Source organism: Crinia signifera, chromosome 1 (assembly GCF_055691185.1).
Source record: "Crinia signifera chromosome 1, ASM5569118v1, whole genome shotgun sequence".
Classification (NCBI taxonomy): domain Eukaryota; kingdom Metazoa; phylum Chordata; class Amphibia; order Anura; family Myobatrachidae; genus Crinia; species Crinia signifera.
Genome location: NC_139217.1, coordinates 178821160 through 178848795, shown reverse-complemented (window position 1 = coordinate 178848795; position 27636 = coordinate 178821160). Strand labels below are relative to the sequence as shown.

Here is a 27636-nt window from a genome sequence, read left to right as displayed (position 1 = left end):
GGTGAACCCAAGGGGGAATTATCCAACTGACAACCAGAGTAAATATACCACATGGTATTGGGCAACAGGAAGAGGTAATGGGAGAGTTAGTAGGCAACGGATAAGCAGTGGGTGACATTGAGAAGTAGTGGGTGACAGAAGAAGTGGGTGACAGTGGGAAGTAGTGGGTGATGGAAAAGCACTGGGTGACATTAAGAGGTAGTGTTTACACAGTGGGTGAATGGAAGAGCTAGTGGGTGACAGATAATCAGTAGGTGACAGAGGGAGGTAGTGAAAGATGAGGAGTTAAACAGTGATGGAGAGACAGTGGGATATAGGGTGAGAGAGGCATTGGGTGACAGGGAGAGGTAGTGGATAACAAAGAAGTAGCCGGTGACAAAGGAGCATTGGGTGACAGGAAGAGGTAGTGACTGACAGAGAGAGACAGTGGGTGATGTACAGATAATGGATAATGGAGAGACAGTGGATGATAGGGAGTAATATAAGAAGACAGGGAGAGGTATAGGGTGAAAGGGGCAGTGGGTGACAAGGAGAGTTAGTTGTTGATGGAAAGCTAGTCATTCATATAGAGTGTACATGCAGTTAGATTTCATCTATTTTTCTATTTGAATTTGGTTATTTTGCTTTTGATTCAAACCCAATGTGCGACCCCGCAGCATCGAAATCGAACAAAAATATAGACTGTGCAGGCAAGACTATATGCACGATATGTAGCACAAGATACCGGGCATGAGGGAGCTGACAGGTCCAGGGCAACTCTGTTAAAACCCAAAAAAGCATAAAAATGCTAGAAAAACAATCACTATGCTAAAAAGAGCATACTGTCAGCAACTGTTGTTTGTGCATCCTATTCAGATCATTTTGTGAGTAAGACACATTTATCGTCAATATGAAGTCTCCTCGTGGTATGTTATGACTAGAAATGCTGTGTAGCATGCAGGGAAGCTAGATGTAAACAGACATATCTCTATACGCTGTATATATACACTGTATATTGACAGAGAGGCAATGAGTGGATGGCAAGGATAAATAGTGGGTGACAGAAAAGGGGTAGGTGACAAGGTAGGGTACAATAATGGGTAATAAAGAGGCCGTGATAGAGGGTGACAGGAAGACAAGGGTTGATGGGAGACAACAATGGTGAAAAGGAGATGCAGTGGGTGACAGGGGTGCAAGCACACAGTCCTATACGATGTGGAGAATGAACCAAAAATTAAGCGGGAAGTCCAAGAGAAGAAAAAATTTCTCCCTAGTGGGAGGGGTTATGCTGGAGGGTCTGAAACTATCACAGGCTCAGTGGACAATATACAGTACATATAACTTCTGTTCAGAGATGCTTCAAGGAATGGACTAATGACCAGTTTCTAGTTACCAACTTTTAGAAACCTCTAACCTGAGGCATTGTACCTTATTGCGGTGTGAGTCTGGCGTCTGTGTGGTATGCCTGCCAAACTTTGAGTTTTTTTAAAGGGGAAGTCATTTTCAAGGCAAAACATGCCTTGTAAATGACTGCCCTTTAAAAAAAACATGTGGGTTCTGCCAGAGTTGTCTCATTTCAGAGTTCTGCCGGCACTGCAATACATCTGGCCCAACGTTTTGATACGTGATTTCTTAAACTCTTCCACAATATAAAACAAAGGGCTGAATATAATGTGTTGCGAGTACATCATCTGTTCAGCATGCAGGTTGAACCCAGAGGTTTTTTTAAAGGGGACCTTTAAAAAGAACATTAGAGTTCCGATAGACGCACACTGCATTACATCCCGCCCAATGTCTCTAAATCACTGAAGACTTTTGCAGGAGTGACAGCCTTCCTCTGTGCCTTACATAATGCTAGCTTATTTCTTAGCCTTCACCAGCTTCCACCAATCTTTAAAATCATTCCTTCATTACCTGCTTCCCTAAGAAAGCAATAAAAGGCTAGCTATTAAAATGTCACACACTTTGATATAATATCTTCATCTCACTCTAATTAGCTTGGTCTGCAGGCTTGCAGATATCATACATTAAATGAAATAATAAGTTTGCAAATCTAACCCAATGTTTTTGCCTTATTACATCAAGCAACTTCAGGTTCCCAATCAATGTTTTAAATTAGCTTCTCTGTGATACAAGCTGGGTGCTAGGGCTGCACAACAAGCGCCAACAGATGTAGATTTAATTCTCTTTTGATATTGAATTTCTTTATTGTAAAGTTAATTCAGACTGCAGTAAATAAGTTTCCTTTCTGTGTGTGTGTGGGGGGGGGGGGGAGTCACCTTGCGCTACAAAATCAGTTTATTAGAGCTGGTGGACACATTTCCCTTTCTTTATAATGGTGTTACATATCAATACCACATTATTTAGCAGATGGTTTTATAAAAGCATTTTATTTCCTGCAATTGGCAGGTGCAGACCACAGCAGAACATATCTGTATTATATGTACAAGTAAAGGGTACTCGTGTAGATATTCTAAAAGAACATTGCAAGGTGAAGTCGCATGGAAAACCATTAGCCTCCTGCTGGCTACTGACATATTGTCAGTCCCTAATTGTTTCCATAAGACTTTGCCTTACAATGTTCTTTTCTAACATCTATGAAAGTAGCCCATACCATTGGGTAGGCAGCACTCTCTGATTCTGTATACACAGTAAATGTATCAGTAAGTTAGGAAGCTGGGGTCAGGAACACATTTAAATTTTCCATATTTATGTGGATAAAACAGATAATAGCATCAGAATTTGCTAAAATTTAGCATGTCAAAAATTATTGACATATTATTATCCACACACACTTAAGATAAAAGTACTGGAATCCGTCAGTTAAAAGATAATAAATGCGCCATTAGGATAAGGGCAGGTATGTCCAAACTATGGCCTTCCAGCTATTGTGAAACTACAAGTCCCATCATACCTTACCACAGTTATGCTATTAGGGAATGCTAAAACTATGGCAAAGCATGTTGGGATGTGTAGTTTCACAACAGCTGGAGGGCCACAGTTTGGCCATGCCTGGATTCTATATTTTCTAATTTATTTTTTGTTTTATAATACTAACTATATGCTAACCACTATTGATTCCTATGTGTCAACTACACAGGAAAATTGTGTATATATTGCATATTTTACCGTTATAATGGATTAGTGGCAAAAAAAATTGCACATGTAAAAGAGAAAATATATTTTAAAAAAATGAGACTCTCTAATCATAAATGTTTATGATATAAAGTGGCATATAAGAAAAAGAAAACTAAGATTCATTAAGTCATAGGAGGAGAAGAGGTTTGGACGGTGCAGAGGAGACAGGTGGCCAGTACCAATTCAAAAATAATAGAAAAGCAAAAACGCTCAGAAGTGCAGTAAGCCAGGTGGCAAATAGAGGTTGCAGCTGCAGCTGGTTCCGCACACCAAGGAGCATGCACTCTGTGCGGTAGCACAGGTTGCCCTGCTGGGATAGTGAGATAGAGTACCAGCTAATCAACTCTTTGCATTCTTCAAACCCAGTCTGTAGATTGACAGTTAGGGGCTTAATTGTTGGTACTTTATATTTTTCCACTTTATCTGTCTTTACACTTGATTAATCTTCCCATATTGTTATGTTTTGAACACTCTGCAAATTCATTGCAAATACAGTATTGATACCTTACTCATGCCTCTTTTACTTAAATATGACTTCTAAAATGCTGCTCTTCCTGTGTAGAAAGCTTTTCAGAAGATGTTCTTTTCATATTTACAGGCCATCTTAAAACTTCATGGGGGTAAGGGAATCTCTAGTTCCCTGGGCTAAGAACTAGCTCAGAGTAGCCCCACAGTAGCCCAAAGCTGCTTAGGTTCAGGAGCCTAACAGGAGGCTGACTGATGTTTGTCTAAAGTGTCTGCAGCATGATTTTTTACATCAATTCTAGGTGACCAAGCTGGTAGGAAAGTTTGGCAGCTCAAGATCCACGATTCCAAAGGAGACCCCCTACATCTAGCACTACCACCCCCACCCAGAAAAGTGACCCCTACATTCCCCCTCTGAACCACGCACAACTGACTTGACATCTAATTAGTTTATATAAGAGACGGTCTGGTCTCTGGTTCCATGCACCCCGTGGTGCTGTTGGACAGCTGGAAGTCCATGGGGGGCACTGCAACAGCCCCCCCCCCCAAGAATATTCCTACATTGGCAGTGGGAGGCTTGTCCTTTAAACCATTTTGCAGATAAACAGATCCTTGCCAGTGATACTTTTTGAGATTCTCCACTTTCTGGTGCTGATGGAAACACAATTCTGATATGCTGCTAAAGAGGGAGATAAAGCTGTTGAACCAGGAATAGGTCAAGCTGCAGAGTCTGCCAAGGCAGTGTTGAAAGTTCAGGGTTCCATCTGTCCATTGGGGGGGGGGGGCACTTTCTCAGGACAGGGACATATCAGTTGGGGATAACTCACCTTAAATTAGGAGCCCCCTTTGGAAATATGCTGAAATCCATTGAGCACTCAACAGGGAGACAAATTATGTAGATATTCTGTACACCATTTCTGGATGGCATTCAGTAACGCTACCAATTTACATGTCCCAATATGAGGACTATGGAAATTATTGGTGAATAATGTAACCAGGAGATATCAGTGATATCCTCTGTATTACATAAATGATGAATGGGTCTGTAACTTTTTTTCTAAAAAAAAGGTAAAAATTTAATTTGTAAATGATAAAATGACTTCCATGTCCATAAAATGTAGGTGGGCGCAGTCCTAACTGACAGGGAAGACTGGGTCTTAAACAAAAATGAGCTCTTAAAGATATAAGGTAGTGGGAACTGTTCATGAGTTGTTAGATTTAATTTGTCTGATCTAGCACTATTGACAATATTGGTGGTACTGTAGATTCCCCTATTATCATCATCGTCTGGTTAATTAATTGTGTCACTCATTCTATCTATAGCCCTTCACTATTTATGTCTTGTTCTACAAAGTTCCATTTGCATTTGATATATTTTCTATAATTGTATAATATCTATGTATTCTTCAAATGCTTGACCTGTTTTTGTACTGTCTTGTGCTTCAATAATAGGTTGTTTTGCAAAAATGACCTTTAAAGGCCAATTTTATTTCTGAACTTTTTTTTCTGAATTCTAAAACTTTCCCATCTGCAAGACATTGATATTCTGAGAAATTCAATACTTATCAAAGGGGGTTGCTGACATCTATATCTGATTTCCTGAAAGGCCAAATGTTGATTTACAATTTGATACCCAAACTATGTATAAGTGTGGAAAAATGTGCCCTCAGGGGCATTGGCAGAATATGGATAAACAGGAACAAGTTGGGTCTAATACGCTGGAATTCACTCCTAAGGTGTATGCTGGAGCAGTTTAAAGACATGTAATACTCTGGTACTGTGCAGTGCTTAGAATGGTCTTTAATAGATTTGTACAAATTTGGCAACAGCATGATCTAATATGTGCACCTGTATAAATTCCTCACTGAAATAAAGAAATGAATGGTCTAGCGTACTTGTCTCTTCTGGTGAAGACTGAGCAAGCAAGGGCGTAACTATCATAGGTGCAAGGGGTACTAACTTTTGCTATGGGGCCTACGAATGTCTAGTTACACCCCTGTGAGCAAGGGTACAGTATCGGGAGGGCTTTCACAAAGCATGTCTAACTTTGTATCTTACTGTACTTCTGTATTTATCTAATAGTACCTGACTATCTCAGCATCTCTCTAATTATTGAGTCTCCTACAGAGGCTTGTAAAGTGTCCCGAGCAATGGCTAATCAGTATTATGGACACATAACAAGCATTTGCCTTGTGGAAAGCGCAGTACATCTAACCCGATTCATGTTTGGATTTGAATACATCATTTTATGGCAATAAGTGAATCAAGGGTTACAAAAGCACTGGATATTATGATAGTATTTGTCAAATGGCAGATAATACTTTGAGGCAGCAAAGTATAGGGGGTATTCAACCTCAATTCTGACTGTCAGAAATTCTGACAGTTGAAAATACCATCTGATTTAACAGTTGGTATTCAATCTTCTGCAGATTCCAATGATTGTCGAAAAACTACCACAGATTAGACAATCTAAAGGGCACTAATGACAATGCAGATTCAACTTTTTAAAAAGTATCATCTGTGTGGATTCAATGCGGCTGAACCAGGATGCATTCAATAGGTGTGTGTTGATACTTTCAACTGTCAGAAATAATGGCGCACATTGAATACCCCCATAGAATTCAATACGAGGATGTTCAGCATTCATCTATTTTAACCAGATAGGGTGCAAGAAGCTCAGGACATACTCCCAGCAGAAGGCCTTTTAGACTGTTAGGTGTGGCTGTATAAAAGTTACCAATAGCCTGTATGCAGATTACTAACTATAGCACTATACAATTCCCATGCTGTGTACTTCTTTATACCGCCGACATGTCATTTAATGCGTTGCTCATGCTAATCAAGACTTATGTATGTTAAAATAAAAGACTTCTTTCATACCTCCCAACATTCTGACTGCTGCAGTTGGAAACGGGGCATGGTCTAATCAAAAGGGTTGTGGCATCTCTTGTTTTTGCCCCCAGCCCCTCTGTTTCCCATGTATAGATGCTGTCCCACTACAGGACACTGCTGCCCACGGGTCAAAGAACACATATGCAAACATAATTTAAAAGCAATACATGCAGCTGTGGGCTTGATTTTGAGTTGGGAGCTAAGAAAACAGAAAAAGTAACTGTGCAGCTGGACAAACCATGTTGCCGTGCAAGATGTCCAAACTTTTTTTTTTCTTTTTTCCATGCAGGGCAAATACTGGCTTCTTTTGCATGTAGCCAACAAATGCTGTACAGCTATATTTATATACTGCAAATGATTGTATTCACCTTTAAATCACTGTTTGGTTACTGGTTTATGTACTCTGTAATTGGGCATTGTGGATCACTTGGAGTGCCATATAAATAAAGAATAATAATAAAAATAACAAATTTGATTTGACCTTGGACATGCCCGTCTCAAATCTAACTCTCTCTGGCTTAGCTGCAGTGCAACATGATTTTACAAAAGTGCTCAATTACTTTCACAAAAGTGCTCCCAATTCAGATTCAGACCCAATGGGGGAAATTTACTAATATAGGAGTTCTATTTCAGATGCGATGTTGCTATGGACAAGTAATCAGATACTATCTATTATCTTCTAGAAGGTGCTAAATAAATAAGTAGATTGGTTGCCTATAGCAACATCTCATGTGAAGGAAATTTCCTCCAATGTGTGCAACTGAAATTAGATGTTTCTCTTTTATTGTATATTATATCAAGGAAAAACACCTCGTATATTATATCAAGGAAAAACACCTCACCTTGTTCACCTCTTCTTCCTCTTTTACCTCTTTGTCCTGGAGGGCCTGAAATAAAAACAGAAATTTTAAATTAGATTTGGCAATTACTGTATGTAGAACAATAAATCTAATTAACTGGACATATTGTATAAAGGATTTTCTGTATTACATAAATATTTAGTATATTTGACTGTTGATATCTAAAATGCTAATTTTCTTTATATTTAAATATATCTATGTTGCTCTGACCTTGTCATTGCTGCAACCTCTGACCTCTCGGTCACAGTATTAGCAAAACTGGAGCCCATGAAATGAAATCTGAAGTAATTTCTGGACTTTACTATTAGTGTTCATGACAAGCAATTATTCACTGGATTATTCATTATGAATTAAATTCAGATTGAAGTCTGTTTAAAAAAAATACCAAGGGCAAACTCTAAAAACCTGAGGCTACAGATCTATGGGTTAGCCTCAGCTATTTGATCCAAAACACTATGTCAACATAACCACCAAACTGTAAAGGACATTCCTATGCAAACCTGGAAAAAAAAAGAACATTGAAAATGTATTGTTACTTTATTACAAACTAGAAAAGACATTTTTATAATTAGAGTTATCATAACAGAAATAAACAACTATAACATGAATCTTTTCAACATAACATCTGGGTGGCTCTTTACATGTTGTGTTTGGCCATCACTGACATTTTTCCCTTGTGAATTTTTCTAATGCATATAGTAAGAACAGATCCATAAAATATTGTCTTTACCTAGGGCTTGAAATGGTAGGTGATTTTGGTGAGTGTATGTAATAGTGTTGATGGTAGCAGAGAAATAGTGCTTGCATGGCTTTGGTGGATGAAGGGAAATATTGTAGGTAGACGAAGTCTTGGTGAAGGCAGAGCGATAGAGGTTCACAGATGGGAGAAGGCATTGGTGGAGGTGGTACTGATGCCGGCAAGGTAATTTTATTGATGGAAGACAAGATATTGTTTTGGTGGAAGCAGGAAGAGGGGTTTAGAGGAAGAAAGGGAGAGAGTGTTAGGGGAGGACTAAGATGGTTTTGGGGAGCCAGAGAGATGGTGTTGGTAGCATATAAGGCAGCGGTGGGGAAGCCCAGGCCCGCGGGCCGTATACGGCCCCTGCAGACTCCCTCCACCCGCCCGGCAGCTGTGGAGGGAGTCAAGTACAGGGGAAATCTCGCAAGAGCTACCGACCTCTCGCGAGATTTCCCATATACTTGACTCCCTGCACAGCCGTCGGACCACACAGACCGGCAATTCTTAAACTGCGGCAGCTGCCGGAGCGTGGGATGGCTGCCGCAGGTGAACTTGTAAGTGTTTTTTTTTTATTTATGGCCCTTAAGGCATTTTTCGCCTATACAAACGGCCCTTGTCCCCAAAATGGTTCCCCACCCCTGATATAAGGGATGGTGTTGTGGAGGAAGGGAGATGTGTTTTTGAAGGAAATGAGATGGTACTGGTAGAAGATGGAAGATGGTGTTGGAGGGGGTAAAGCAATGGTTTTGGTGAAAAAACGAAGATGGTCGAGACAGGGAGATGGTGTTGGTGGAGACAAAGCAATGGTAGGTGGAAGCCAAGAGATGATGTTATGGAAGTAGGTTGATGATTTTGATGGAAGCAGGGAGATGATGTTGGTGAAGGCAAAACAATGATATTGGTGGAGACCAATAGATGGTGTTGGTGGATGTATTGCAATAGTGTTAGTGGAAGCAATTAGATAGAGTTGGTGCAAGAAGGGAGATGTGTTGGGTTAGGTAAGTAGGAAGTGTTGGTAGCAGATGGGAGATAACATTGGTGGAGGCATGTCAATGGTTTTAGAGGAAGCTTGAAGATGATGTTGGTGGAGACAGGGAGATGGAGCTCGGAAAATAAATAAGATGGTGTTTGTAATAGATGGGATGGGATGTTGTTGGGATTTATGTGATGGTATTGGTGGAAGTAGGAATATACTCTTGTTAAAACCAGGGAGATGCTAGTGGGTAGGAAGGAAGATGGTATTGAGGGAAAAACAGAGATGGTGTTGGAGAGAAAAAATTATGGATTTGTTGAATGCAGGAAAATATTTATTGGTATAACCGTCAAGATTGTGTTAGAGATAAAGTAATATGGGTGGAAGTGGGTAAATAGTTTTGGTAGCAGATAAGACATGTGTTGGTGAGGCAAGGAGGTGGTCTTATTAAAGACAGGGATACAATGTTGGTACAAGATGGCAGATAGTTTCGCGTATGCAAGGAGATGGCAGTGGAGGCAGAGGTGGGAGAAAGGCAAAGCACAACATGAATATAGAAGAATCATCTGCTATAAACAGAGAGGAATACCGTAATGAATGGCTGAGGAGGGAACCTCAGCTATAGAAGGATACTTGTGTGTCCAGAAACTAAGGAAAAGTGGTAAGAGGCCTAGCTGTCCACTGATTACAGTGGTTTAAAAAAAAGAAGTAGAAGACTGATGACCTGATGGAGCTAGGTAATAGTGATTTCAGGTTGGAGACCTTAATTTCTGCCTAAACACTAGGTAGTGACCAAAAGGTTGCTGTAATTGAACATTTCATGTTATACAGTATATGTTGCTTGATAATATTAATAATAATAATTGCTATTTCTATTATTATTATTATTATTATTACTATATATAGAATCAACTTTTAATACATTTAACCATACAGTATGACTTGCTTCTTTTTTTTTTTAAATGGCTGCCGTTTTACTACTTATGATATATTTGTTTTATTAGTTATTTATATTGGTAATTTCAGTTTTTATATTTTAGTCATATGCCTAAATCATTAAAGCTTACAGCCCGACTATTCCAATAATTGCAGACTGTCCCACTGTTCCACCCACGGGTCACAGTGTGGCAGGGGAGGGGGGACAGGTTGAGGGAGCCAAAGATCACTGCTGCTCTGTCCTGCATCTCTTCAGCACAGGAAGGAGAGCCAGGGGGCTGCCAAGCTGCTCAGCAAGTGCCAGAGCCACCCCAAAAGTGACAAAACAGGGGTCACGGCGCTAGGCCTCACCCCTCTATCAGAGACATCGCACACCAGACTTAAAAATCTGCCCCCCTCTCAGCCTGTATGGCCCTTCGGTATGGCAGGTCCTGATTTTAAATATACATAATATGGGAGTTATGCATTAAAGTAAAGGTGGCCATACACACACAGATTTATCTGCAGTTCTGTCTGGTTGGAACAAAAACATGGTTATGGATGAGAGCAAATGACAGTTGACCATTTGCTTGGAAATGCTGGAAAACTGACAAACTGTCACTCATCCATAACCATGTTTTTGTTCCAACCAGCCAGATCTGAAGATAAATCTTACTATTGTATGGGCACCTTAAGACTGATTGTAAATATTTTTTTAATACTTTTAATACATACCCTCCAACTTTACCGATTTAGCCGGTACAGTACAGTTTTTTAATGGTATGTACCGGCTAAATCTAACTGTACCGATTGTACCAATTTTTGACAGGCGGCTCCTCCGACTCTGGGAATTGTAGTTTTCATCTTTTACACTGCCGGCTGCTCTTTGGGGAGTGTGAGTGGCCTGCTAAGACTACATTTCCCGGGTTGCACTGCAGGGGGACTCGTGGACTCAGAGCAACGGCAGTACTCCCCTTGCTTAGGGATTTTTCCCCCGAACCCCTGCACCTCGTCTCTGTTCCCAGGGGAGTGCAAAGCCAGTGCCCACCAGAGCACAGGGGCGCTCCCGATACAGGATTTGAGCTGATTGGAGGCTGAGGAGGCCCCAGGGGGCACAGAAAGCAGGTGCGTGCTGTTAACATGATACCCGGGTCATCCTGGGGCCACGGGTATATGATCTGAATTGACGCCAATACACATTAGGAAAGTGGACTTGGCCACACTCCGCTGACCATACCAATTTGGCCACTGATTTCTGCCCTCCAAATGTTGGAGGGTATGTTAATACAGTATTAACTGTATGTTGGGAGTATTTGGGCAATGTTTTATTTCACTTACAGTATATATATATATATATATATATATATATATATATCACTGTAAAGTGACATGGGAATTGCTCTTAGTGTTTTCTTTTGTGCAGGTTCTTGTGTAAAGTTTTGTTGACAGTGCATTTGTTGTGGTGTATTGTTAATAACAATAAAGTATTCTTATCTATCTTATCTTATCTATATATTGTGTTGTATGTATTGTATATATGTAAATATATATATATATATATATATATAATTATTATAGTTATGTATTAGAGTCACAGGAAGAAGAAAAATTGAGGATCAGAGTTCTCCAGATTTTAAAACTGGGTTAAAAATACACCAAATTCCCTAAGGAAAACAGAACTCTATTCAAAAGTAATGTTTTAAACATGCTGCTAAAATACCATCTCAATATCTGTAACCTTCACTTGGTGCATAATTAAAGCCACACTATGCCTTTCTGCAAACTACACAAACCAACATACTGTAAAGTGATTTTGGTATGAAATTGAATAATGATACCATAAAATCAGAGTTTTAGGGAATGAGATGTGGTAGTACGAAAATATCAATACATGTTACATTATAGTAATTAGACAATGATGAGTTAAATCTTGATTTATAATACATGAGCATGGGGAGAGAAACAGATTAGGGGACAACCACAATTTAACCCCAACAATTATAATATCCCAGTAATGAGAAATTAATTAACAGGGCAAAGTATTAAAAACCTATGCAGACACAGGAAGTGCCCGTACTTGTGAAATATAAAAAATGAACTGAAGGCTAACTTTACTTCCTGGTTGGGGCCCGCTATTCTTACCATGCATGTGCAGTCTGCAGACTGTGCATATGCAAAAGGAAGGTAATGCATTGGTGTAGTGGTAAGCATAGGTGCATAGGACAGGAATTCAATACCTGGTTAATGCACAATAAGTTACCAAAAATCATATTTTCCACTTCTTCTTGTGAGTTTTTCTGGGTGCACCAATTTCCTCCTAATCATTCTGCAAGGCCAGTTGATTTCTAACAAAAATGTAAGCCTAATGTGTATATGTGGCCATGTAATAGGGAAAGTGTGCAGTGATACCAGCCAATTAGCTACTACCTGCCATGTTATAGGCTGTATTTGAAAAATGACAGGAATTTATTGGTTGGCACTTTAACTCCATCCAAATTATTCTCCATCCAAGGCTTAGTAAATAGACAAAATAGATTGAAAGCTCTAGTCACTTATGCGAATGACTGACATATTATCTGTAAAGCGCTGCATAATATGTATGCCTTATATAAATAACTGCTGTTAATAAATAAGTCGGCCAATGTGGGCAAATGTTCTCTACTTTTCCAAGTCAACAATGCAGAACACATTAAGGTATTATTTGCTGAGTGCCTAAGTGAAAACGAAGTGAAAATTCATATCTGTAGTATAATTCCATTTCAGCTGTGCATTAGAGTTTTAATCCAATTGATGCAATTATGACTTTCACTTTTTATCAAATAGGGAAATATTAAAAAAAATTTCTTCTTAAAGTGCTGTTTTGCTTTTTATTTATTTTTTAACAAATTATGGGGCAGATGTATTAAGCCTTAACAAGATATACAGTAGAGGGTGATAAAGAGAAATAGAGGACTAGCCAATCAGCTCCTAACTGTCATGTTACAGCCCGTGCTTGAATAATGACACAGGTCATTTATGGCCTTTGCTTCCAAACAGACAAGTGATTGTTCAGATAAATTTTTTATCTCAAACAGATTTAACCAATTTGTCTGACTGACCATTGTCTATCTGAAGGGGTGTTCGCATGGTGCGATTTTGCTTGCGATTCGACCCTGATTCAATCTGGATCAAATCGGGATCAAGTCGAATGGCAAGCACAATCATTCGATTTGAACTATATACAGTGATACAGATCTGATTCTGTACTATAAAGTCTTGCCTGTATAGTCTATTTTTGTATTTGATTTTGATACCGCAAGGTCACGCACAGTGAATGAATTGGCATAGAATGCGGATGAAACCCGTTTGATGTCCATTTAATTTCATTTCAATTTTGCTTATATAACATAAAAATAGACCAAATCGAACCTTGCGTATGGGACATTAAGTGTTTGGAAGCAAATGGTTGTTTGTCATATGCTCCCATATATTACCAGGTTTTTGCCCCCACCAGATTAGATGTGAGTGAGTCCGCACATAATTACAGCTTGTAAGCGTCCAAATATCCTTTAGAAAAAACCAACATATATTTTGTCTCTGGCTACTTTGTACCTTGATCACATGGTTGGTGGGGCTCCCAGAACAAGTTCAGGAAAACTTTGTTGGGGGGGGGGGGGTGTGAGGGGGTGGGTATATACACATACACACAATAAATTATAATAAAGAGTGCCCCGGAAAATACATAATGAGTCTTACTTGCACCCTTCTGCAAGGCCCCTCACCCCTTTTGTCCCACCAGACAGATTGCACGGATGAATCTTTAGGTGTACCCAGCTTTAGATGTACTGGTGAGATAAGATGTAAAAGTGTTCTAAGTTCTGACTTCCGATATGTAGCCAACAAGCATGTCTAGTGATTATATTACACAGTCTTATCATGTTTACAGGAAAATAAATCAACCTAAAACTTATATACTTAGTAATACAGACCGGGGATGTTTCCATAAAAATCACATCCCTTTATGTATATAAAACAAATATCTATTAAAATATATATTAATAGCTATTAAATGTATTTTTTTCTACTTATCTCCCTGTTGGCCCTTCTTAATTCCCCTATTACTGTGACATTCATTTTATTTAGTCTGCAGGAAGCAATGTGTTGAAAGGAACAACGGGGCACCTCGCTGAAGGTGAAAACAGGGAGTTTTGGCATTCGCTGCTGAAAGATTAGACTACTTCTGTTTGCATCTGAGAGAACTGTGCAGATACAGCCCTGCGCTCAGAAATATCCTGTCAAAGGTCCTAAAATGTCACTGAAGAAGAAAAAAAATCCTGCGGTTGTGTGTGGGCTAATGAAGTCTGTCTCTGGCAATCAAAGGATTAGTTCTCGAAGAAAAGCAGCAACAAGCTGAAGAAAGGACAGCTGAATTGAGAATCTCTCTCATCAATGTTGACACTGTTTGGTAATGACCACATGCACCACTGTTCTTGAAAATGTCATACTTCCTGAAGAAACAGAACTGAAAGATATGAAGTAGCTGGTAATCCTGATCTGGCATATTACATTTTGCTCACAGGCAATTTCACTGGCCAAACAGTATATGTGAGGATATCACGAGCAATTATTGCGAAGAGTTTGAAGATGCCATTCATTTCCCTTTGAGAGAAGAAGTGTAGATACCATCAGCAAACAGAAAAAGAATGAAAAATAGAAGTGTAAGTGGCAGCACTATTTGTAAAATAGACTAGCTTTGACAATGACTTATTGTAACATTGCCTTTGCTTGACAGTGTGCCAAGATTGTAAGTCACAGTGTCACTGTGTCATCTGCGCAGTGACATATTAGTCCCATAGGATTGTAAAACAAGTACTGTGCTACAAAATGTTCCCATATAATTAATGCAGATGAAGGATAGGAGTCTTAATTACATGAATGGGTGGTAATAACATTTTCTTATTTAAAATGTTGCCAAACATACAGTAAAACATATTTGTGAATATATTTCATATTAAGAAATAGACCAATCCAATAATCATTGTGTGACTTTGGGTGTAAACTTTAACAGACAAAGGTTTAAAGAAGAAGGTCCCTGATCTTTTTTCTTTATACTGTATTTCGTTATTCAACAAAGCAAATGTACATTACACCATAAAATAGAATGAAGACAAAATTGTCAACAGAAGCATGTAAATATATATCCATCTTGAAAGAACAGATCAATGGATAATGTATCTGACTCTGATATGTTTTACTTTATGTTTTAATAAATATCCCATAATAACAAACATAAAGGGAACATATAATCTATATCAGGGTAAGCAAAGAGAAAGAAAATACACCTACAATAAAACTATCCAGCCGTGGTCAGCTCACCCTCCTCAACACTAAACCCTACAGGCCCCCATACATTAGGCTGACTTGTCCGAAGGACAAGTCTCACCTAATTTTCCCTGAGTTCCCCTGGCAGCTGCCCAGTAGAGCTCACTACGATTTAGCACTTGATGTGCCATTTTTTAAACGGGATAAATTCCTGGAGAGCTGCGGGGGCAGGAAGTCTGAGCTGCATCAAGTGCCAGGTGCTGTGGGTGCAGCAGCAGGGCAGGCAGTCCGCAGTGTCCGTGAAGTGCTGAGCGGACACTGCGGACAGCGGTGGCAAAATGTGAAAAAATTTCAAAAGATAGGTGTGCCGCTGATTGGCTGAGAGAGAGAGCACTCTCAGCCAGGCCTATCTTTTGATTTTTTTTTCTCACATTCTGCCACCGCTATTCGCAGTGTCTTCCTGAACTGCACCCACAACCCATGGGCACTTCACGCAGTCCAGACCCGATGCTGCCCACCCTCTTCACATAGGTGTGTGTCAGCTGTGCTTCATCACTGGCACACGACCTCTGGACCAAACCAACACATTGTGGGTGCTAAAAAGCACCCGCGATGTAGCGCTACAGGGTCCAATCAGACAGATTGAACTAGCAGCATGCCTCTAGCTAGTGATATCCTAGCTGGACAATTTAGATGACCTACCACATACATAAAGATAGTAGCCATGCTAAAGCGTGGGTGCGGACGCAATGGCTTACAGTGTGTAGGTCGACAGCCAATAGGTCAAGACCAAAAGGTCCACATGCACTAGGCCAGCAATTACAAAAAGTCGGCATTGACAAAAGGTCCTCTTGAGTAAGCATCCTGCTAAACAGCTCCTGTTTGACTGTATCCTGCTGGTATGGTAGAGTTATAAACACGCTAGCGAAATGCCTTATCACTAGAGACAGTACAGGTACTTAACAAGCAGGATAGTTTATTGAAGATAAGCTTTGTACAGCCATACTAATTGTGAAACTCTGGTTAGTTGTTCACTGGAGCTTGAATGGAATTTGATGCAGCTCACCAGCCGGGGACCTGTACATTATAAGTGGATAAAGGTGCGAGATCCTGAAACAGCCATAATGCAGGTAAGGAGTCAGATCTCTATGGAGCTAAGAAGGAGGTGGTCTTCTCTAACCATGTCAATCTCTTACACAATTAACCTTGCAGTGGACATCTTGGTAAGAGATTGAGAAACCAACATATTTTCTTAATCAGTTCCCAGACGTAGTATTTTAATGGGTGCATCTTTTAATTCACACAGTTTTAGGTAAGATCACTTTGCTTACAATTCTTCAGGCAAAGACATTCTGACCCAGCTGAGGCTTTTACATAGAAATTTAATGTACAACTCGCTTGGAGAACAGCAATTGCAATAATATTTATCCATTCAGATACTTGCTGTTCTCAATAATAGCCCGTGCACTCAGAAGAAGAATACTCTACCAAACTAAGACAGAATTCTGTGATTTAGCACAAAGCAAATAATACTGTAAGTATAGCATGTCATCTCTACTTTATTGTTAAACTTGCTATTTAAGGGAAGGATACAGGCTTTGGCGCCTTGTATTGTAATCTCAGTTTTCAGTATGAAATATTTTCTTTTTTAGGTGTCTACACCAATTTCTAAACTCTTGCGTCAAAGAAAAAATGTGCTCCCACGGGAATGAACCACTTCAATAAAGATTAATGAATGCAAGTTATACTGGGGACATTGGGGGAATTACCTTATACTTTAGCTTCATATCTCAGTTGTTTGTTTGAAAAGATTGGCTAGCAGCGCTTAACATATGATAGAAACTATTTTTAAATATAAAAAATAAAAACATTTTTCTCTTAGGTGACGGATTCAACAGTAAACTGCCAACTCTATTAAATAAAAATAAAGTAGAAAAATGCAATTTATATTCTTGCAGGTATTTCAATTTCATCAAACAAATTTACAGGCCTCGAACCACTGTAAGATCTGGTATTGTTTCCAGATGGCAAATGTCAGGCTGTCAAGGTTTGAAATAAAATCATACATACAGTATAGCTGCTGAGAATTGTATTCCTACAGTTTGATGTCAGTCTACTCTTCCAGAATAGTCTTGTACATTGCCTACCGATTGTTGTATTAATGCAATCGATGTTGATTTAGAAATTATTATAATTGTTTTTTACTTAACTTTTTTATTCTAAATGCAATTAACTATTTTACACCAATCAAATAATAATATACTGCAAGCAGTAAACAATAATAGAATATGGCTGCAAAGGATTAATCTTTATAAAGCTCTAGTTAATGTTACTATATTGCAATATTGCTTAGGAAAACTCCCTACTTTTGTATGCCAATATCCAGGCAATTTAGTCACTAATCACCCAGTGCTTCTTATATTCAGCAGTAGTACCCACTGTCACAGAAGGAAGCTTTCAGTGTTGAAGCTCAGAAGTAGGTGCGATGGGATACAGGTTTGGGTCAGCATAATGCCGTTTGAGATGCAGTCAGAATCCCAATGCCGGAATCCCAACATGCGTGAGGAGACCAGTGCCAGAACTCAGACACCACTCAGTAAGAGAAAGTAACTATGCACCCTGGGGCAGATTTAAAATGTGCTGAGAGAGTTAGATTTGGGAGGGTGTTTGCAAACTGAAATCTAATTTGCAATGTAAAAAAGATTCCGCTTTCCTGTATTTGTGGGTTACATGTATCCTGCAGGCAAACAGATGTATTTGCTACATGGTTTGCCTAGGGCCCTCATTCAGACCACGAAGCAACTGTGGCACATGCCACAAAGCACAAAGGGCCTTATTCTAGTTCATTCTTTCTGACAAAATCCTTCTTAGATGGACAAAACCATGTGCACTGCAGGTGGGGCAGATGTAACATGTGCAGAGAGAATTAGATTTGGGTGGGGTTTTACTTAAAAGTGAGATCTATATTGCAGTGTAAAAATAAAGCAGCCAGTATTTACCCTGCACAGAAACAAAATAACTCACCCAAATCTAATTCTCTCTGCACGTGTTACATCTGCCCCCCTGCAGTGCACATGGTTTTGTCCAGCTAAGGAGGATTTTGTCAGAAAGAGTGAACTAGAATAAGGCCCAAAATTTCATTTTGTGCATGAAAGCTACTCCGACCACATCTGAATGATGGCCTAGGTGCAGTTACATGCTCTTTCTGACTTTATTCCTAAAGCAGGAACTGAGAGGTAAAAAACTGAGATAAAGCAAGATAAATATACTGTAAAATAAGAACAATGCAGCTGGCTTAAACTAACTATAAGCTGCTATATTTTATGCACTTAACCAGAGAATAACCTTCTGTCATTTTTCTTTGTGGGATGAGAGTGGTCAAAGATCAATTCCCTGTTCTTTTCACTCAGGGAAAAATGTAAATTCCAGGCAACTGACAGAAAACACCTTTCTTTAATGTTAAAGCACTACAGTATGTCCATTCCAGAAGCCGGAACAGTTTACTTAGATTGTCAAATCTCAGTAGGATTGTCGGTATCTGGCAAATTAACAAAGTCAATGCTTTTTACATGATGAAAGCACTACCAGATAAAAGATAAATGGATATGTTAATAAATGTATTGGATGTTAATGTTCATAGGACAGTTAATCTGCCATGTACTGTATGTAAAAGCAATTATTTGGGTACTTTGGGGGCTGGCTGTTAATATGCTTATGTCTGTGTTTAGCCTCAATGAGTTGTATAGATTTCCCGTATACTGTCCCAGTCAAAATCTCAGAGATGTGTCCAATTAATTACAGGTAAGGTCTAAGTTAAATTAAAAAGTTATCCTGGTCTTGCTGCATTTCCTAGTGAATAAACCCCTATTGAGTTATTATGACTGGGTGACGTCTTCAGAAGGGTGCTAATAGTACGGACGTCCTGAAGGAATGGCTTACGTATAGTGGTATGTAGCGATCATAGGTAACAGTGATGGTTAATTGGTGCACTGGGAATTCCCACATGCACAATGGTGCTCTACTGATTACCTATTGACTGTATCTGGTCCAGTATAATGGTCCAGATGTACTAAGCTTCAAAAGTAATAAAATAAATAAAGTGATAAACAGTCAGCCAACCAGCTCCTGCCTGACATTTTTCAAACACAGGGGAAGATTTATTAAGCTCGGTGAAAACGTTTCTGGTCTTTATCACCAGCCAATCAGCTCCTACCTGTCATTTTTCAAACCAAGCCGTTAACTTCACAGGTAGGACCCTGATTGGCCGGTGATAAAGTACCAGCCACATTAACACTTCACGAGCTTAATAAATCTGCCCCACAGTCACTCTCCATTTTATCACTTTTGAAGCTTAGTTTTGTCGTAGATAAAAATTAGGGCCCATTTGGTGGTATGAATTGTTATTGAAGGTCAGATAAACTAACATTTACTTACAGTATTTTCAAATATTATTGCAAGACAAATAATTTCATATCATTCTTTTAGACAGTCTCTATATATTTCCTCCTGATAGAGCACCATATCACTTGGCATGTACAATACAAACTTTGGATTTGGAAATGGCTCAAAATGTGTGTGGGAGAGATGATTCTTGGCACATTACCCGTTATATATGCAAACAATATCTACAAACACTGAGTCTGTTTCCAGACCATGCTTAACTGCATCCAAGATTTATGGGGACTGAGGCTGCATATGACTGAAATGTAAAAGCCATTTACATATAAATCTAAATTGAGTGCCATATATCAGACAGTGTAAGGAAAGTGTTAGCATGTTCATAGGTAACTAGTGACTAGTGCTGAACACTGTGTGTACTAAATTAGAGCATGGGACCTGATTCACAAGTTGACGCAGTCTGGGTTGCTGCTGCAATTTCAGTAACAGCAGATCTGATCATTTATGCAAATGCCACACACAGGAGCCATCAAAGTATCAAATTAACATTGGGACCATTGCGCCGACCAGTCGGCCCTAAAATTGCGCAGATTGTCCACCAAAACTAAGCTTCTGAGGCCAGTGAATCTGCATCTGCGGATGCGGTCGCTGGTTTCAGCATGCCATAAAAATGTAACGGACAAACTCACCCTGTTACCACCCCAACACCTGCAGCAGGCCAATCAGGCTGCAGCTAACACCACACTTTTTTGACTCTGTCACATGTACAGGGAATAAAATATTGGTAGTTTGTAACAGAATCGGGACACCATCCATTTTCAATCAGGCCCATTGCGTGCTTATCCATTAACTTGTTAGAACTCTTCTTTGTTGAGTAAGGCACAATAAAGCTTGACTGAGAAATATTTGTGTAAATTCTAATAATGGCACAAATCAAAGAGTTCAGTTAAAATAAAATGGGAATATAATCTGTATTATGACAGCATCTTCAGGCTGTATGAAGGAGATTTTGTATCAGACATTGGTTTTGTATCAGACATTAGTTCGACAGGTCGTTAGTTCAACAGGTCATTAGTTCGATATTGTCTAGGTCGACAGTCAAAAGGTCAACATGGGGTTTTTCACTGTTTTTTGAGCCGACATGTGCCAACAGGCGGTATTTCATGCCCTACCATCCACTGGGGCGTGGTGGGAGAATAAAATCGTGTGCCCGATGCATTGTGAGCGCCGCCAGCAATGCAAGGGTATGCGGTGCACTTTAAACTATGTCCATGTCGACTGTGTTGACATTCAGGTAAAAAAACTGTGAAAAACCCCATGTCGACCTTTTGACTGTTGACCTAAACATTGTCGAACTAATAACCTTTCGACCTAGAACCATGTCGACATTTTCCCATGTCGACCTAATGGTGTCAACCTAATGACTGTCGGCCATCATGCTGTAGACCAAATGATCCCAACCCTCGCATCAGTCCCCGCCCCAGTGGAGCTTACAATCTATATTCCCTACCACATACAAGATGTGTCCACATACATCTTGGCTTTTTTTCTCAATTTGTCACAACATGTAAAACACGGCTTAGCTGTTTTTCCAAATGTAGCAAGTAAATAGAGTCTAAAAAATTTCTGAAGTTGTAGAACTTCTATAAAGTAATAGATTAGACAAGCAAATTTTTAGAAAAATCACAAAGCGTGACTTTTGCAGAGTCCGAGGTGTGCCATATTGTGCCATGCATGGTGCAGTAAAACCAAGATGTACGAGGACACATCATACACGCACACACATTCATTCTAGGGTTAATTTGTTGGGAGACAATTAGCCTACCAGTATATTTTTAGATTGTGGGAGGCAACCAGAGTACCCAGAGGAAACCCACACAAGTACAGGGAGAATATACAAACTCTGCACAGTTAGAGCCATGGTGGGTATCGAACCCATGACCTCAGTGCTGTGAGGCAGTAATGCTAACCATTACACCATCCGTACTGCCCATGACCTGCAAGTAGAAAGAAGGGACAATGCCAGAAATATGAAACTGTTCTATGAAAAACAAACATCCAACTACTTCTGAATCAGACCCCTTGTGCGCACAGACAAGGGTGGTCTAGCTGTGCGGACCAATAGGAAGCACTGTGCCCATTCCCTTGCCCACTATTAGATTAAGAGGGATTCCTTTTATAATTGCTACCACCAGGTCAATACAAAATATCAATTATTTAAGAATAAAACATATAAAAAAAAAGTCTCTTTCAATAATTCAAATGTAAGTACTGTATGTAAAAATGCTTGATTGATTATTTAGGAAAAAAAAGCCTCAGACATGCCAGCGTCACATCTCAGAGTGGCTCTTTCACTATTAGCTTCCAATATCAGATTAAAATAACATTTTTCGTCTTCAAGCCTAAAATGAATTTACAAAAATGTTGAGTAAGTTATGTGAAAAAAAATACAAAAGGGGGAAAGAAATCTGTTTCCCCAAAAGGATTTGCTGTAGTCTCTGTTTTATACATTAGGCTGAGTACATCCTGAAAGATATGAAACAGTAGTTGGCTCTTGAAAGTGTTCTAGTAGAAGCAGTAGCACCAACCAGAAAATACATCCTCTATAATATAATTAAAGCCAGCAGGAGAGTGTACCGCCTTCCCACAGGCAAGCATACACTGTAAATGAACATGTTTATCAGAGGGACATACTCATTTTACATTTTAAAATGAGTGTACCATAACATATAATCATATTAATAAATATTAGTTATGTTGATTATGGGGCTGACTGATTCAGCGTTCATCACTATCCGTGTCCATTTACACAAGCTCTGTCCATGGTGCAAGAGAGCGGTCTGATCTCAGAAGGATCTCTGCATAGAGTGTGCTCACCTCTAAATAGATTCAGTCAGTAACACGCTAGAACATGTGTGTCTGCAATGTCAGATGCAGAACAGGGTACAGTCAATGGAAGCAGCTCTGTATACGGTATATATACATATGTTAGCAGGCAGTGTAGGAGACTGCATGTAGGAGACTATAGAATAGCAGACTGTAGTTAGACCACAGATAAAGACAACACACTGGTATTTAGGATGTTCACTGATTACAACAGGGAGAATAAGTAATGATTCCTTGCATGCGTTGCACCTCAATTGCATTTTTTTGTGGTGCACTAACAGGGACTATTAATACAATAAATATGCCATTATGCCATCCTATCACTAATGCATACATTCCAATATTTGTGAATGTAAATAAATCCAGGACTCCTCATGCCCTGAAGATATTGCGCATCCATAAAGGATGTACACACCCACGGCTTGTCCCGCACTGTGAAGATGCCGTGAGTGGGACGGTGGGATAGTCCCTGATAATCAGGACTGTTTCACTCCAAGTGGGACAGTTGGGGGATATGTTATAAGCATACATTAGCATATAGTACCATGATTGTACATAGGACCTGATTTAGCTTCAGCTGTAATTTTGCTAATTTTTTGGTGGTAGCCTGAGGGTGGCCGCCCAGGACAGGCCAAGGGCTCCCTGCAAGCGATAGGCCCATTAGGCCCTCAGGGTAGCCCCCTGGTTGCACAGACCAGCTGAAAAGCCACTCACAGGGCTGCCATCTTTTTTGTTACAACAGCTGCGTGTGATATTACCCAGCCCCCCCTTCCCCCCCAAAACATGATTGCATTGTCGGGACCGGGCTCCAGAATGCTCTGTCGAGCCCGACAAATGCCCAGTTGCTGCCCCCATCGTCACTTAGACTGCGGTCGCATTTTTCACAATGAGATCACAGTTTAAGTGCAAGCACATGCGCATATTGCCGATAAGTCATTTACCCCAAAGCTGAATTCATAGCCTACAATACTTTTCCAATCCTTTTATTCCTTTTAGATATACATAGTACAAACTGCTAAAGCATCACTGAGAGTTTGTTTTAAACGGCATACATTAAATTATATTCAGTGAAGTCCCCTGTCCCTATTGTCATCTCAGGATGGTGACAGTGGGGAGTGGGAAATTAAAAATAATGTAAATGTGTTTTTTTTCCTATTGTCAGATTTTCTTTCTTTCTTTCTTTTTTTTAATCCTCCCACGATAGATACAAGTCTATATTCTCTGGATAAAAAGTCCATTTGTACAGTATTCTTCCCAAAGTGACATTAACACTTGCCTGAATTCTACATTCCCCTGCCTCATTTACTAGTGGGACTATACCGAACCCCTCGCAGCCTTTTGATCACTTGGCCTAATCACATTGGTCTTGAACTCTCATGCTTATTTTATTGAATGAGAAATGCAATTTTGTATTTACTGCGTATTTATCCTGACACCTTTTTATCTCCATGAAAGGGAACATCTACTAGAGAATATACCTTTTACAGTTACTTCCATCACAAGAGCTGCACACTCTGCGACAGGTCTTCATGATCATGGTGACAGATGTAGCTAAGTACTCACCCTACGTCAAAGTTTTGCATTTCAGTGGTGACGACATTGAGTGAGCGACAAAGAAATCCTATACTGAAGGATTAGTAGTGGCACATGACAAGTGAGGGCCGTCACTACCGTGAATAATCTGCCTCTGAAACACATGCTGCCTGTCTCTTTATGCATAAAGCCCTTTCTTAGAACACTGTATATGCTTCAAAGTCCTGTCAGATGTCTCTCTAAAGCAGCAAATATATCATTTCAAGAGCACCTTAGTGACAGACGCCTGCAGGATTTCAGCACAACAGATGAACAATAGTACATCCTACTGAAGTCATGTTATAGTATGTTGTATATGAAGCACATATTCAGCTTCTTCAATTGCAATTCCTATCAGCAAACAAATATAGAAAGACAGAAGGTCTATATGTGGCTGTGATGGCTTCCTTAAAGTTTCAACACTTGTGACAGAAATACAGATGGAGCGCCTGTCAGCCAGCCCGGAGGATCGGCAGATCACTTGAGCTGGTGCAGGCTGGCGGTCAGAACAAGGGCATGAGCGTCTTGTGCGTGCGCCCATTTCTGACGGATGGCACGCAGCGGCGAATGCGATACTATCGCCAGAAGCAGCTCCATTGAGAGCTGCTCCATCTGAAAGGTAGATAAATGTCTCCTCATTTTACATCATAGACAAGTATACAGATTCATGTTACTATACACCAAGCCATACAGTAAATGTCTGTTCTTCTTCTGGCTGGTGGTGCAAACTTTCACATAAGAATATAAACATTACAGTACTGTACAGTACTAGCTTACCCTAGGCAGCGGTAATGCCAACATACAGCAATGATATGTCAGAATTGAAAATGCTGCCTTATTTTCAACTATGTCATCATTTAATAGCAATTTTTATTGGGAGTACAAGCAGGAAGTTTGACTATCAGTTTCAAAGTGCTATGTAAATGTAGACGAGAAAGCATAACATCCTCTTGGGTCTTTTCTTGTTACAGCCCTGGCACTAGACTGCTAAGTGGATCTTCACCTTCACATGTTCCAAATTGTTGTTGCACAGATAAGACAGGATAGATATTAGTTTACTGCCTGCACTGTGCATGGATTTATGAAAATAAATCAGAGCTGCCGACTTCTTGGCTGACCTCTCTGGGAGAGAGAGTAGCCAGACCAGCTCATCTGGGGGAAGGCACTGAGGTGTGACGCATCGCAGAGGGTGGGGTGGAGGTGTGACAATAAAAGTAGGAGTTACATAGGGCGTGGTTTATGTGTCATCGTAGCCATGCTGCCCACTTTACAATTAGGGATGGCCATCGTTGCCTTTGCCATCAATGGTTGCCATCAATGGCAAAACTGGCCATCGATAGTGTATTACTATTCAATGGATGAACATCGATGTTTGTACATATCAATGGTCATCCATTTTCTTTGATTAATTGGCCTGTGGGCCAATCAAAACAGGGAGACGTGGCTTTGTGGCGGTCGGGGGCGGAGCTATGCTCCATGTCCCTTTACCTTGGGAAAAAAGCAAATACGAAACTATTCATTTAAGCTTCCCATCGATGGTAAAACTATTCAACATCGGCCATAAACCATCAATGATTTCTAATCATCGATGGCCGATGGCCATCCCTATTTACAATGCAGAGTTTACCAGCATTATACAGCATGGGGCTTGGCTACTAGGTACTGGCCACCCAAGGGGTCACAAGGCAAGGTGCAAAAGATACAAAGCAATTCTCATGTATTTGTCAGCGTAGGGACTGGCCAGAAGGACGAGTATGACTTGGGGGAGAGCAGTATGACTCAGCAAATCACGTGATACAGTATTAAATTGGGTTATATTAGGCAATAAAAGATTTTCTACAGCGACAGGAAATCTTCATTATTGCCACATAATAATAAATAGAGACCTTTGCCTCAATACAATGAGGTGAAATAAGAAACTCAATATCAGTTACTGTTATTTAATGAAATAACAGCCATGGGAAACTACAGTTTTATCACATCTTACTGACCTTTGCTTTCACCTACACCGATCAGATGAGATTGCAAAATGTTTCTATTTGCATTACATGCTAGCCTGGACTAGACAGGTGATATTTGCCGAAATAATACAATTTTGTTTTAAATGTATTCATACTCAATTTACTGTATAGCTAAGAGGAGCTGAAGAATCTCAAATTTACATTCCAGGCATCTAGGCAAACAGTCACCCTTTATCACACAGGGAGTTCTGTACTTATCACAGTGTTTAAAAATATCACTGTATTCCAATATTATGAGGAAGAAAAGAAGAATATGATGTTATTATTGAACATTAAAATCATGAGATTAACTAATTTTCTGTTACTGGTCTGTTTTACTGATTGGATTGATAAAGCCACTGCTATTAGGGGCCTACATGAGGAGATTTGCTGAGCATTCCCAGCGATGATAGATGTGTCAGCGCTGTGTGCTGAGCGATCTGTCAGGGCCAGTGGTATTTTTTATGTCCTACCATGTGCAGTGAGCCATGTGAGTGGACGCAGTGCTACGTTTCAGTGTCCATGTCAACTGTGTTGACATTCGGGACCACAAACCTTGAAAAAAACCATGTCAACCTTTTTGACTATCAACCTTCACCATGTCGACCTTTTGACTGTTGACTTTCCCCATGTTGACCTAATGACCCTGTTGACCTAACCCATCTCGACATTCAGTCATGTCCACCTTCATGTATGTCCACCTAGTGGTGTCGACCTAATGCTGTCTAGTTGCTGTCTATCCAAATATATCCAATCTATCCAATGTAGGCCCCATTACTGTTGGTGACTCTGAAATAGGGCAAAATCTCATCTCCACAGAAAACACTGGAGATAGTGTTCGATGGTGCTTTTAGTTTTATGAGGAGATGCAAAGAGGAACTAGCTAAAAGAAAGCAAACAAATGAGCCACACTTGCCAAATTTCTGGCAGCCTTTTAGGGAGAGGTTGGCCGCCAGGCTGACAAAACAGGGGGTCATGGCATCAGTATAGGTTAGTGGAGCAGGGCACAGAGGCGCATTCGCCATGCTATACAATGCCAAGCTTACCCGCATTATTCAGGAACCTCCTGGTGGTTTCAGAAGGGTAGACAAGTATGAAATGAGCATAACCTAATTTATCTGCCATCCATAAATTCGTCTATTGGTAGATAAACCCATTAGGCAAATTCACAAATAATAAATAAAAACTCTTAACAAGTTTAGTTTTTCCTTAATAAAACTGAATATGAGAATTAATTTTCTGTACTAATGGTTACTCCCTGTTCTGTAACGCGGAACTGCAATATTACCACATTTCATCTACAGGTCAAAGCTGGACAAAGATTATAAGTTCTATGTAGACGTCAAGGTTATAAGGGCAATAGAGCTCCCTGTGCTGTGGAAATTTATGTGGCAAAGAATGTGAAATGTCTCTGGAGTTTAAATAGAGTCTCTCTTCAACTAATAAAGAGATTATTAAGTTTAAGATAGTGCTGTAATTGTCATTGTGGTCTGTACTTAGCCTCAATGACAATTCTCA

General features: G+C 39.8%; 1 protein-coding gene across 1 annotated transcript in view; it reads right to left on the bottom strand.

Annotated features, from left to right (window-relative positions):
* Positions 1-27636, bottom strand: part of COL25A1 (collagen type XXV alpha 1 chain) — a 405096-nt gene that overhangs the window by 163120 nt on the left and 214340 nt on the right. The window contains exon 3 of the mRNA XM_083178307.1: positions 7317-7361. Coding sequence (XP_083034433.1) covers positions 7317-7361 — 45 coding nt within the window. The remainder of the gene's footprint in view (positions 1-7316; positions 7362-27636) is intronic.